The 13,071-nt window shown below is 33.4% G+C and overlaps 1 protein-coding gene across 4 annotated transcripts in view; it reads left to right on the top strand.

Moving 5' to 3' along the window:
* Positions 1-8,504, top strand: part of Kank (KN motif and ankyrin repeat domain-containing protein 2 kank) — a 38,219-nt gene extending 29,715 nt beyond the window's left edge. For all 4 annotated transcript variants that reach the window (XM_018507377.1, XM_018507378.1, XM_018507380.1 and 1 more), the window contains 6 exons: positions 1,041-1,156; positions 1,562-1,642; positions 2,300-2,527; positions 3,459-4,696; positions 5,875-6,478; positions 6,607-8,504. In XM_018507377.1, coding sequence (XP_018362879.1) covers positions 1,041-1,156; positions 1,562-1,642; positions 2,300-2,527; positions 3,459-4,696; positions 5,875-6,478; positions 6,607-7,050 — 2,711 coding nt within the window. In that variant the 3' untranslated portion in view covers positions 7,051-8,504. The remainder of the gene's footprint in view (positions 1-1,040; positions 1,157-1,561; positions 1,643-2,299; positions 2,528-3,458; positions 4,697-5,874; positions 6,479-6,606) is intronic.
* The last annotated feature ends 4,567 nt before the right edge of the window (positions 8,505-13,071 follow it).

Below are 13,071 nucleotides of genomic sequence, written 5' to 3'. Positions count from 1 at the left end.
CAACCTTGCGACCTTCATTTTATTGATAAGTTTCTTCTCAATTAAGAGTCTATATTTTCTTGGCGAAAGAACACCGTTTACACAATTTTTCATTTCGAATGCTAAATATCTTTATAAGTCTCGTTAAATCTTAAAATAATATTCTATTAAGTTTGAGGAGATATTGTGCCAAAGAATACGTTATTAAAATTAAGATTGTAGACTGTGAAATATCTCGTGCAGACACATCGTTTATCACGAATTGCGTGCTGAAAATTTTGCATCGCGACAACCGAGCCCACGAGATACATCACGACATTGTCAAAGGAATTTGCCATACGACTATGTCTGTCGCATTTCTTCATTGTTCTCTTCGAGATAACGTTCTGCTCTGTAACGCAATTACTCAAGTGCCGATTAAAAAACATTTCGTCAGAACAGGTGAACTTAGCTTGTTGTGAATGTTGCATAATAATACGTATATGCAATAATAATACAGATGGCGATATACAATAATGAAGCAAAAAATTTAATCATGCTTCGCCGTGTCTATTTATCGAGTAATGATACGTAAAAAAGAGCAATCAACGATTGCTAAAAGAAATAGCGACATTATTAATAGCTACATTAAATGAAATATTTCTAAGAAATATTCTTGTGCGATTCTATTGTATATCTAGGTTCTATAACAGGTTACAAAAAAAAAGAAAGGGACAAAATATCAATTTAATAATAAAATTATTTTTTTATTTGTTTCTTAAAATAAAAATATAAGTATTACATTAAATAATACAAGTGTCAATTACGGATTTTATTTTTCAAGAGCATATTTTTCTGAAAATCTCTCCCTCGTGCGGAGGAATCAGTTTAAATTAACTTCCTTAGTTAAAGGGTTAACAATGCAGGAGGGCAGAATTGATCGAAGAGGGAGATTAAAGTGGATGTTTCAACGTTCAGCGCAATCACGTTTTCTCAGAAATAAAAAAAATATTTCTTGCAAAAAAATGCATCGAATAATTAAGCGCGTCGTATAGTTATCCAAGACTGATTTTTTTCGCTAGATGGCACAAATGGGACGGCACCGGTGCAAAATGCAGCTCAGACAGACCAGCCGGCGGATTCTGACAACGCCAGCGTTGGAAGTGGCAATTCGAATCTTAGTACCGGCGCACTTCAGGTATGAAATTTATACTTTATTATATCTATATAACTATCATTAAAATATTACGATAAATTATACATTATATTATAATTTATTTGTTGTAAGAAAAAAATTGCGTGGGTGATTAAAATTCGAGCGACTAAAAATTGAAAAATTACACAATAATTTCATCCTTGCCACTATCTTATAAAAGATTTTTAATATTTTTATACCCTATTATTATTCCCTATTACTCCTAGTTTTAATTAATCTCTAATTAAATATTTCTTATAATCTTAAGCTTGATAATTAAGTCCTTATCAAGCTCCTTTTCTTCTTTAGCTTCTAATTTTATATAATATAAGTAAGTTGATGCTCAACTTTGTGAAATATGTATAAGAACGGAGAGAGATAGTAATAATATTTTTTTATATGTTACAGAATATCAGAGAACAAATGGCGGCATCTCTGGAACGAATGAAAGAGCTGGAGGAACAGGTCAAGGCGATTCCCATGCTGCAGGTGAGTGTTCTCACTAATTTCCTATTCTCCCACCTACACTTTCGTAACGTTCATCGTCCGACATGTAATTTGCACCCAGGCAAGCTCTTCCGTTCTAGCGAAACGTTCGTGTGTAAGATATTCCCGCTGCTTTATCATGATCTCGTTGTTCTTATTATGACGACTTCTCGTTGCATTCAGTACACAAACTATGCGAAAATATCAAGTTCTCACACATTTTTAAAAAAATGTTTCATAAATTTGTATAATTATATTTATATAATAATTACTACCAATTGTAATATAATAAATTTAACGTAAAAAAACAAAATTAAAGAAGATAAAGATTTTTAGTATTTTATTTTTAATTAATTTTATATTAATTTCATTTTATTTAATATGAAAAATGCAGGATATTCTATTTCCTTATTCTATTTATTTCCTTATTCTATCCATTAATACCTAATTTAAAAATATAATTACATAAAATTTATTCTATTGTTGCAATTTATGTAGTATTCTTTCAATTGATGTAATATTTCTATTTTTTACTTCCGCAGCGCTAAAAATCATGTTTTCTCACGCGTCGCAATTTTATCAGTCTCTATAAAAAAAAACTACACTATTGCCAGGCTTATCTAATACCGTACACGTAATCTCTTTCTTTTCCTCTTGCAGGTGCAAGTCTCGGTATTGAAAGAGGAGAAGCGCAATCTCCTACGGCAAGTGGATGAGCTGAGTAAAACGAATTCCTACAATGACACCCTACACAGGCATCGCAGCCAGTCGTTTTCGGAACAACGCATCACCCTGCGAAATCTGAAGAACTCTGAAAGCGTATCTACCAGGGACATAGGAACCATGTGTGGCGTGATGACAAGGGATGTCGGGGTATCGTACCAACCGGTAAGAATTGTATTTTTATTTAAGCATCGTGCAAACTATTTATTTAAATAGCTTTCTAAAAGATATCTACAAAAAATTTGAAATTATAAATATTTGTTTAAAAAATTTTTATAATATTTAATTAAATATTTTAGAATTTATATTATATTTTTTGTTGCTATTTTAATATATTAACTTTAATGGCTTTATTGAACTTTATTATATATTTTTAGAATATTCTTTCATCTAATTTCATGAACTTAATCGATCTATTTTTAATGTAATTCTATAAAATAAATAAATAAGGAATTAATCAAATTAGGATTAAAAATAATCAATATTTTATATTAAAATTAATTTAAATGAACTTCTATACTATTTGATGTATGCAATTTTTAGATTACATATTTAGTTTCTTTTTTAAGTTAGAATCTCTCATTAAATTATTCATCAATTTATATATATCCTGAAATGAGCATCGATTGCTTCTCTAATTAGAAGTGAAAATCGGAATTTAATGGCGAAATATTATTTTACCGTGTCATTTTCTTACATCATCAAAGTCAAGTGACTTTCGCGCGCGTGTCCATATTTCGCGTAAATATTTAAATTAAAAATAGATACGTCGAGATTGAAGATTAAAAATATCAACTACAATGTATCCGCTCTTTAATACTATGCTGCGTTTCTTTCTGAAACTTCCCAGATATGTCATCGGCAATATAATCTGCTCGGTATGCAATGGTTCGTAATATTTAAAGCGATTAACAATGTATATTCAAAATCAATATTACGTTATGTAAGATTGTGTAGCAATTACATCGAAGCTAATTAGTGTTTAAAAGGAGATGTAAATCTGAAATATAATTCTCTGAACAAAAATATGCTTTAATAAATTATATTCAAATTTAACAAAACTCATTACATCGAGTTAACAATTATTCGCGTACAGGTTCGAACAAGAGACGTCGGTATGATAACAAGCACACCAATCAAACCATCGCTACAGAAAAGTCATTTGCGAATCGAGGAGATTGTGCCCGAGATCCAAGACCAGAGTACTGTATTGGCCGACGAAACATCGTCAAATCTCTCGAACCTTTGCGATTCCCAGCATCGCAGCTGGAAATCGAGTTTGACCCGCAGCCAACTGATACTGGAGGAGGTCCTGCCGGAACGAAAAAAGCAATTAACGAGAACTCTGCTTCAAGTGGAATCGATACCGCCTAACGAGAACAATGTGATTAATCGCAAAACCGTAAAGAAAACGCGAGACTTCGGTATCAATACGGAAAACAAATCCAGGAGTCTTGAGTACAGTCACTTCCTAATTGAGGATATTGCACCAGAAGTGAAGAAGGAGATCAAAAAGCGTTCTTACGGCACAACAACAAGATTAAGTATGAAGGATCTTCTAACGAAGGAAGATGCTGAATTACTTGTGGAACATGCTCTGAGGAATTACAAGAACAGTTTGATGAAAGATACTTTCTCCAGGAGCGTTCAATGCAGTCCAGAAACGCCCAAAGTCGTTGAAAAGCGGGATCGGGCGGTCCAAGTGACGGAACAGTTTAGAATGCGCTCGCATGCGAGCGTAACTGCTAAGCCGATGACATCGGAGGTCGGGATCGAAGTCAAACTCGGTTCTTGCATTAGAAGCATAGGCGTTGGACCGGATCCAGTGCAGCCGCCTGTGTCGTTGAACTGGATAAATTTGAGGAGTCATTCATTCAACTATGGTGACACACGAATGAAGACAAAAGCGAGCAAGTCGGTAGCGGTGATGGTGGAGGACTTGGTAAAAACCATCGCTCGCGGCACCGATACTTCCGGTCTCACGCCAAAGTGCCGAGATTTTGGTACCTCGACGATGAAGAAGACGTTGGTCGACGTGTCGGTCGGTGATTCTGTAAGGCCGCACATCTCGATCTCTTGCGCGGCGAATTATTGCGACAATTGCAAGGAGACAATCAAAAGTTTGGCGAAGCAAATAGCAAATAACGCAGAGAACAGCTTGAATCATCAGAACAGCAATATGATATCCAGGATCCCGAGGCCGTCCCATATTCCTCTGAACACCAGCGATTATAGAAGACAGTTCAAACGCCAGGACACTTACACAAAAATAGCAGCCGCCGGTGTGATTAGATACGATGCGGACAATAAAGAGCAGTACGACAGTAGCAATCGGTTAGTCATTTGGAATTACTCTTTATTTTATCTTATCTTTTACGAGATACTGAAAAATTAACAAAGATTTAGAGATTTTACAACCCTATATCCTTATTAATTCTCCAGAAAATAAATTAACCGTGTCTAAATTATTCTGCAAAAAATGATGAATTAGGAAGAATAAATTATTGTAATAATATATTTAATTTAATAATAAATCGTTTATTGTTAAATATATATTATTTTACTCCATGAAGCTTTATGGAATATTCATTATTTGCTTGGAGAAAATTACAAATTGTAGATAATTATTCTTTTAAATTATGTCAAGTTTAAATTTATTGTGTAACTTTAAACTTTATACTTTCAATCGAGTAGATCAAAGTATTCACTTCTTCAGAACTCAATCCACCCTTCCCGCTCGACTACGTTCCACGCCATCTGTTATTTCCGTGGCCGAAGGTCGCTGTTGCAAGGGGGTTGTTTCGCGTAAAAGAGGGTGGGAAAAGGATAGCACGAAGCCAATTACAGAGCCGCGTATGACGTACTTCGTGCCTGCCAAGCGTGCCGAGATAGTTTGTTGTTGTTTTTGAGTCCATGGTTGCGCGCGTGTCGAATGCGTCATCGAGTGCTCTTCCTGGCACAACAATCACGTAAATACCGCGACGGAAGTGTCGAAGCGTCAGATATTGGTGCGCGTCCTACGTCGTACTGGCGGTTTTGCAATGGTGAACGAATAAGTGTATCATCCTCGATCTGGACAGATCGATGCAACAGCAAACCACCTCTCGTTTATTTAGCGATCTCGAAATCTCCGATATCTCGCCTTGTTCGGCCACGGAAGGGTAACTTTCCCCTTTTTCCATTATCTTTTAATTTTACTTCTTTTAATTTACAGCTCGCATTGCCATTAATTTCATCAGTATCGTGTTGAATTTTTAATATTAATAACTTAACGATACTTTTACAATATTTTATAAATCTTTTTTATTTAAGATTTGAAATTCAACCTTTTCGATTATGCCAATTAGATTATATTAATTTTATTGAAAAGATTTTGCAACTTTCCTCATATAACATATACAAAGAAATAATAATTAATCAGATAAGTGTTATATGTATATAAGTATTATATGTATCTGCCAAGTATTTTTAGACAGATATTTAAAAAAATGTTTTTTTTTTGGCTCTCGCAGCATTCAACAATTGCAATCCGAGAAAATCAAGGATGAGAAGATTATGTCAGAAGAGATGCGTAACGTGGAGAAGGAGACAGATAACGAGGAGAAGTCCGAGCTACCAGAATCAGCTTTGTTTCAACCAATTCAAGATAAGCCTAGGAAAAAGGTTGAGCCCTCGAAGGAGATGCAGGCTGCCATGAAGGTGCTCAACGACAGTATCAAGAAATCACCTAGCAGAAATATCTCTCATCAGCTTAAAAATGCTACCAATATTATACAGCAAGAATGGTTCAAAATATCCAGCACATCTAGCGCGAATCCGTTAGATGTCGAGGATTATTTGGACCGTTTTGAGGAATGCTCCAGCACTCTGCTGGAGTACATTGTCAATATGACGGACACCAGTGGAAATACAGCGATGCACTATGCGGTCTCTCATGGCAATTTCGACGTGGTGTCTATATTGTTAGATTCGAAAGTCTGCGATATTAATAAGGCGAACGTGGCTGGTTACACGGCTGTGATGTTAGCTGCTCTGGCAGAAGTCAGAAATTCCACGCACGCCTCGGTGGCAAATAGATTGTTCCAGCTTGCTGACGTCAACATCCGAGCAAAATTGGTAAGCTCAGCTACATTATAATAAATATAACAGAAGCATTATATATTTATGAAAATAATAAGGAAACTTTTCTCCCATTCTTTCTGAAATATACTTATAATTTTCTAATTTTTTTTCTGTGCAAACAGCACGGGCAAACTGCGCTGATGTTGGCAGTATCGCACGGACGTAAGGATATGACGCAACTGCTCCTAGATGCTGGAGCAGCAGTTAATATCCAGGATGAAGACGGTAGCACCGCGTTAATGTGCGCAGCGGAACACGGCCATACCGAGATCGTGAGGTTGCTCCTTGCACATCCGGACTGCGATCCATCTATCGTCGACGTAGATGGCAGTTCGGCCCTGAAGATCGCCCTGGAGGCGGGTAACCGGGATATCGGAGTGCTACTTTATGCTCATGAGCACGTTAATCGGGGCATTAGCCCATATTCTACTCTGAGACGAAGCAGAAGAGGTTCCAAGCCGACAACGCCCACTGGACCGTCTCCGTCGGCTCCAGCTAGCCCGGCGCCATCACGACGTATTCACTCGTCCAGCGTTTCTCTGAATACATCGAAATATTCCAAATGATTCCGATAGCAGATCCTTTATATACGATTTTCTTAAGATTCATCCATCATGATTTTTCTTTTCACACATTATTTAAAACTTATAGTAATTGGCAAGCGAGAGTCACAGTATAACTGGAACTTTATATTTAAGTATAACTCTTCTTTTATATAGTCTGTTTTATATTCTCCTATAAGTTATGATTATATTTATAATGTATATTGTTATATACATCATACTGAGAACATACGACGATACATTGAAGTCCTCTTGCCTAACGATCGATTTCTTTCGATAGAACTGTATTGTATAATTTAGGAAGTCAAGAACAATGCTCAACACACTGTATATATCTATTCAGGGTAACGTTGGAAAAATCTTGTAGTTTATAGCAGTAATCTTTAATAATAGTCCAGTGTAGGTGCTGTCAGGCATTTTGACGAATCTTTCATAAATCCTTCGTAAATTTTATACGATTTTGATTGTATAGCACATCCTTGAGGAATACAATTTTTCTCTTAGACAGGGTGTGGAAGTACAAAATAATTAATATCCATGACGATACAATCCACAGCAAAGAAAATTGGTCAACCTTTTTGTGTTTTTCTTTTTGACTCTGTGGCATTGAACATTCCAAAAAGAACAATCGTCAATCCAAATTTCTTACGGTAGAAATTTATACAATATTTAATACATCCAAATTTCAGGCCTAATCTCAAATTACGCCTTGGGATCAAATCGTCAATATCGTGTGCATATATATACATATTATTTATGTACACACGATATATAGGTACACCGATATGCGTAGAGAAACATTACGTAGTGATATATGTAATAAATGTATATGTTATAACAGTGTGAGAATTTTACGATTCAATAATTGACGGCGTTTTCATGCGCGCGAGCGACATCAAACGTACTTATCACTGTTCTACGTTGAGATAAAGATGTTAGATAGTGAAAATTGTATAAAAGTAGTATATCTAGTTGTAAAACGTATCGAAAGACTTACGAAGAAAATTATGTTTTTGAACTTGTTAACAATTTTCATATCGAGAATTTTATATATGATCATATCGAGACGTTAATATATGTTTATTTAACCGAATGTATTGTCAACACGAGCATTAAGAATAATAGCGTTCCATTTACGTAAAAGAAGAATAAATACATTGTGAACGTTTTTCTTATAAGGTTGTGAATAGAGTTATAATTAAATTATTTAAGTTCGAGAGAGATCAAAGATCCATAGTTAAACATTATCGTAAGTGTTTCTCCATCTCCGAGAGTAATTCTATGGCGATTGTTGGCGTGAGATATATAATTGTCTGTATATCAAACGTGTAGACAATGTATGAAACATCTTGATACCGTAGAAATTTATAGAAAATAGAAAAGTACTCCTTTATTGTTTGTGCCTTTATATTTAATATATAATACTATTAATGATATTCTGAAACACGATTCTTTAAATGCCCTTTGTCTATAATCGTTCTAATATATATTTTATAAGGAAAAAATATTTCTTAATAGAATAACAATTTTCTTAAAAGTAATATAAAGAGTATATAGGGCATATAAGAGTCAAATATAAACAATTTTTTATAAAACATTAAAATTTCAACGAGAAATATACTCTGTAATTAATTTTAAAAGAATCAAATATATTACATGTTTCATATAAATATATTACATGTTTCAGATAAATATATTACATGTTATATTACATATATTTTAAACCTATACAATGTTTAAACATTGAAAAGCAAAGAAACAATCTTAATCTCCAAACAAATATGGAGGATTTCCACAAGGCATACATACCGATCAAAATCTGACTTTGCAATACCAAGACTATTTTCACATCTATTATTATTCTTCATTCAATGTTATAATTACATACATTTTTACCTTGAGACGTATTTTAAATATACTTATATATAATTTTTTAATTTTATACACTATTAATTTTATATCATGACCAACTTATTTCTACATTGACCATGATACCGCTATTTTATTTTTTGACTACTACACTTTCTTATTTATAAACCATCACACTGACTTTTAATATAAATTGATGAACATCTCGACATGCGAAACATAACTATATGGCTAATTTGATGAGTTTTTTCTACCAGAGTAACGTATTGTATTTGTTTGTTTTTCATCATCGTACAATCCATTTAATTTATTTTTAATTTGACTTTTTACCAGAACATCGGCAAATTTTAAACAATCGGTCGTCTAACAGCTATTACCAAGAAATGTTTCACAGAGAAACGGAAATTGCTCGCAGGCGGTTGAACGACCAGTTGTTTAAAATTTGCCGATGTTCTGATAAAAAGTCAAATTAGAAATAAATTAAATGGATTGCACGGTGATGAAAAACAAGCAAATACGTTACTCTGGTAAAAAAAACTCACCGAATTGACCATATAGTTACGTTTCGCATGTCGAGAAGATGTTCGTTAATTTATATTAAAAGTCGGTGTGATAGTTTATAATAAGAAAGTGCAGTAGTCAACAAGTAAATAGCGATATCACGGTCAATGTCGTGAAGAAATAAGTTGATCATGATATAAAATTAATAGTGTATAAAATTAAAATTATATACAAGTATATATATTTAAAATACGTCTCGAGATAAAAATATATGTAACTGTCACGACAGACAAACGCTGACTAGAGAATAATAATAGATTGAAAATAGTTTTGGTATTGCAAAGTCAGATTTTGTTTATGATCGGTATGTATATATATATATATATTTCGTGGAGACACTATCTAACTGCGCGGTCGTCCTTCCATTTTCTTGGCAATAGATACTCTTGGTGGTTTGCCAAACCAGAAGAAAAATTACGAGGGCGTGAAAAATATCTTGGATTTGCAGGGGATCGAATCCGAGTCCCCTAGCATAGTAGACTCGCGTGCTGTCCACCATGCTACGCTCGTGCTCTTTAATATATTTATATGAATAAACTGATAAAAATAAAATATCAAGAATATAACGATAAATGTCGCAACAAAAAATATAAAGACCACTAGGAGAATTATCTAAAATATACTCTATCAACTACATTATAGATCGAAGTACGTTAAAGGGTCCTCTACATAGAAGTCGTAGATGGTCGTGGAGTCTTAAGTCGTAGGAAACCAACCAACCACAATCAAATATAAGGAGAATACTCGATTGGAATTGGTCAGTTTCCTATGACTTAAGAGTCCACGACCGTCTACGACTTCTATGTAGAGGACCCTTAATAATTCGCTTGGCAAGGCTACGTAGAGTTTTAAATAGACGCATACGTCAAATTGTATTATTAAAATTACTTATTGGACAAAATTCATGGAAACAAAATTGTATTTTTTTAAATATTTGCTTATCATTAGACAAACCGTAATATTACAAACTTGATAAATTTAAAGTAATGATATTAGAGTCAGATATTTTTTTCAATTTTATTCCGAAGGAGGCTCAAAATTAAATGAGCCGAAACATATATAATAAGATAGCGCGAGATACATTTATATACATATATGTACATTGTACATACAAAATTTTTTTTTTAATTATATTTTACTTTGCGCATCGATTTCTGCGCCCGACTCCTAAATGCCCTTTTTTTATTCAATTTTTAAAGCTATATTTATAGATGAGAATAGAAAGATCCTTTAATAGGAATATATACTTATATAGGTTTCATTATATAAAAATTAAAAATTATAGTAATACTTGGGTTTTACATTTGAATTTAATAGAATTTTATTTATATAATTTTTTACAGAGAGAGAATTAAAACTGCCCGTTATTTGTCATTGACTTTAGATAGAATTTTCTGATGTGTATTTTTATAAGTATAATATGAACATAGTAATTAAACTATCCTGTTATGAGAATACCAACCTATTAAAAGTACCTTTTTTAAATCTGCAAATCAGTTATAAGCTAGCTTATATTGATATCTAACTGCTAAAACCGTCCTTTTTATCGATTAAACGCAAGAATTTTTGTAGAACAATTACTTTTTCTTCTTTTACAGATTCGAAAATCTTTTTCAAGATTAAAGTATACGCATTAATACGTATCTGTGAGGTGGAGTTTATGCCGAAAATAAAAAAAAAATTGTTTTAATTGAAATCTTTTACTATTTCTCAGTCTAATATGGCATCAGAGCTGTCAATATATATGTTTTGCGTCGTCTACAATACACGGAGTAAGAAGTAAGAGTAAGAAATTGACCAATCACAGTCGAATGTGAGAAGAATAATCGACTGTGATTGGTCAATTTCTTACTCTTACTTCTTACTCCGTGTGTTGTAGACGGGCCTTAAGAAGCTTAGAATTGGAGTAAGAAATTGACCAATCACAGTCGAATGTGAGAAGAATAATCGATTGTGATTGATCAATTTCTTACTCTTACTTCTTACTCCGTGTATTGTAGACGGGCCTTAAGAAGCTTAGAATATACATAAATGGAAGGAGAATAGGGCGCTGAACGTGAAGCCAACATCTGTGCGAGAGAGAAAGGTAGTAAGGGATAAAGCCCATGGCACATAGAAAAACGTAAGGCCGTAACGCGTAAGCCGTAAGCCGTAAGCATATAGTCCATGACACATAGAAAACGTAAGACGTTACGTTGTACCAATCAGATTCACGCATTGAAATCTGACAGTAATTGCAACACCGTCATCTGTGTGAATTGTGCAGTTGGTTTAGTGTTTCTTACACATTCGTACATTACACAGTGTGTAAAAAGTGATGCTGCGCATGCGCATTGAGAACATTTATCCCTTTCTCTCTCGCACAGATTTTTGCATCAGCGCGAGCCATGGGAAGTATAGGCAATGCCCCTTCCATTTATATATGTTCTAAGATAAGAAACTCCGCACAATCAAAGAATAGAAATAGAGAATAAAAATTTCAATTAGAAACCATGTACTATAGAATGTACACAGTTTCTGATAGGTTGAGATTCTTATTCTCTATTCCAATTCTCTGTTCCTATTTCTTGATTGTGCGGAGCCCCTAACATTTCATTTCACATATAGCACAGAAAATTCAAAAGAGTTCAAAAAGAATTCAGTGATATGTCGTCAATTCTGAGCTTATTTTCAGATGCAACAAGAATTCTTTTCAGAACTTTTCAGAAAAAGAATTCTTTTTGCATCTGAAAATAAACTCAAAATAATTGATGACATATCACTGAATTCTTTTTGAACTTTTTGTACTATCTGAGTTGTAACATACAAAATATACTTTCACAATTTTAAATGCTGACATTCTGTACATATATATTTAATTATATTTATACATATATATATATACAGAGCGTCTAGTAAGATGACTTAAAAAAGTAACTTGTAACTGTAACTTCGTTACAAGTAACGAGTTACTTCCATTCCCTGCTTTTTGACAAAGCGCTTGTGTGTAGATATATAGAGCTGACTAAACTGAGTCGAAAAGTCCTTTACTATTTTACAATTTTCGCAATTGTCAAGATATTATAATTACTATAAAAATCTCTGAATATTATGGTTTTCAATCATTTATTGCTCAAATACTATAAACTTTACAAAAAAAAAGCGAGAGACAGAAATGGTTTATTTTCTTCTCATAGGTCGGTATTCATAGTCAGATCTTATATTCAAGACCGTCTTGTCTTGAGTACGGTCTTAAGAAGTCACGAACCAATCAGAGGGCTGCATTAGCATCTTAAAACATTACTTATAAAACGGTCTTGAAATAAGAATCGACTATGAATACCGGCCATAAAGTTCTGAGAATTTTTTTCAGAAATTTTTAAATACCGTATTTTCTCATGTTGGTAAAAATAGTTGCCAATTAGAAAATGCAGTACCGAAAAGTTGATAAAAAATTCTAGTGTTCTATGAGAAGAAAATAAACAATTTTTTTGTTTCTTGCAGTTTTTCTGTAATAATGATAGTATTTGAGAAAAAAATTATTGAAGACCACTATTCGGTAAACCGAATTTTAGTAATTAATATACAATGATCTTGATAATTATTGAGAAATTG

Source organism: Trachymyrmex cornetzi, unplaced genomic scaffold (assembly GCF_001594075.2).
Source record: "Trachymyrmex cornetzi isolate Tcor2-1 unplaced genomic scaffold, Tcor1.1 scaffold237, whole genome shotgun sequence".
Classification (NCBI taxonomy): Eukaryota; Metazoa; Arthropoda; class Insecta; order Hymenoptera; family Formicidae; genus Trachymyrmex; species Trachymyrmex cornetzi.
Note: the sequence above shows the minus strand (reverse complement) of the source record. Positions and strands in the feature narration are given on the sequence as shown.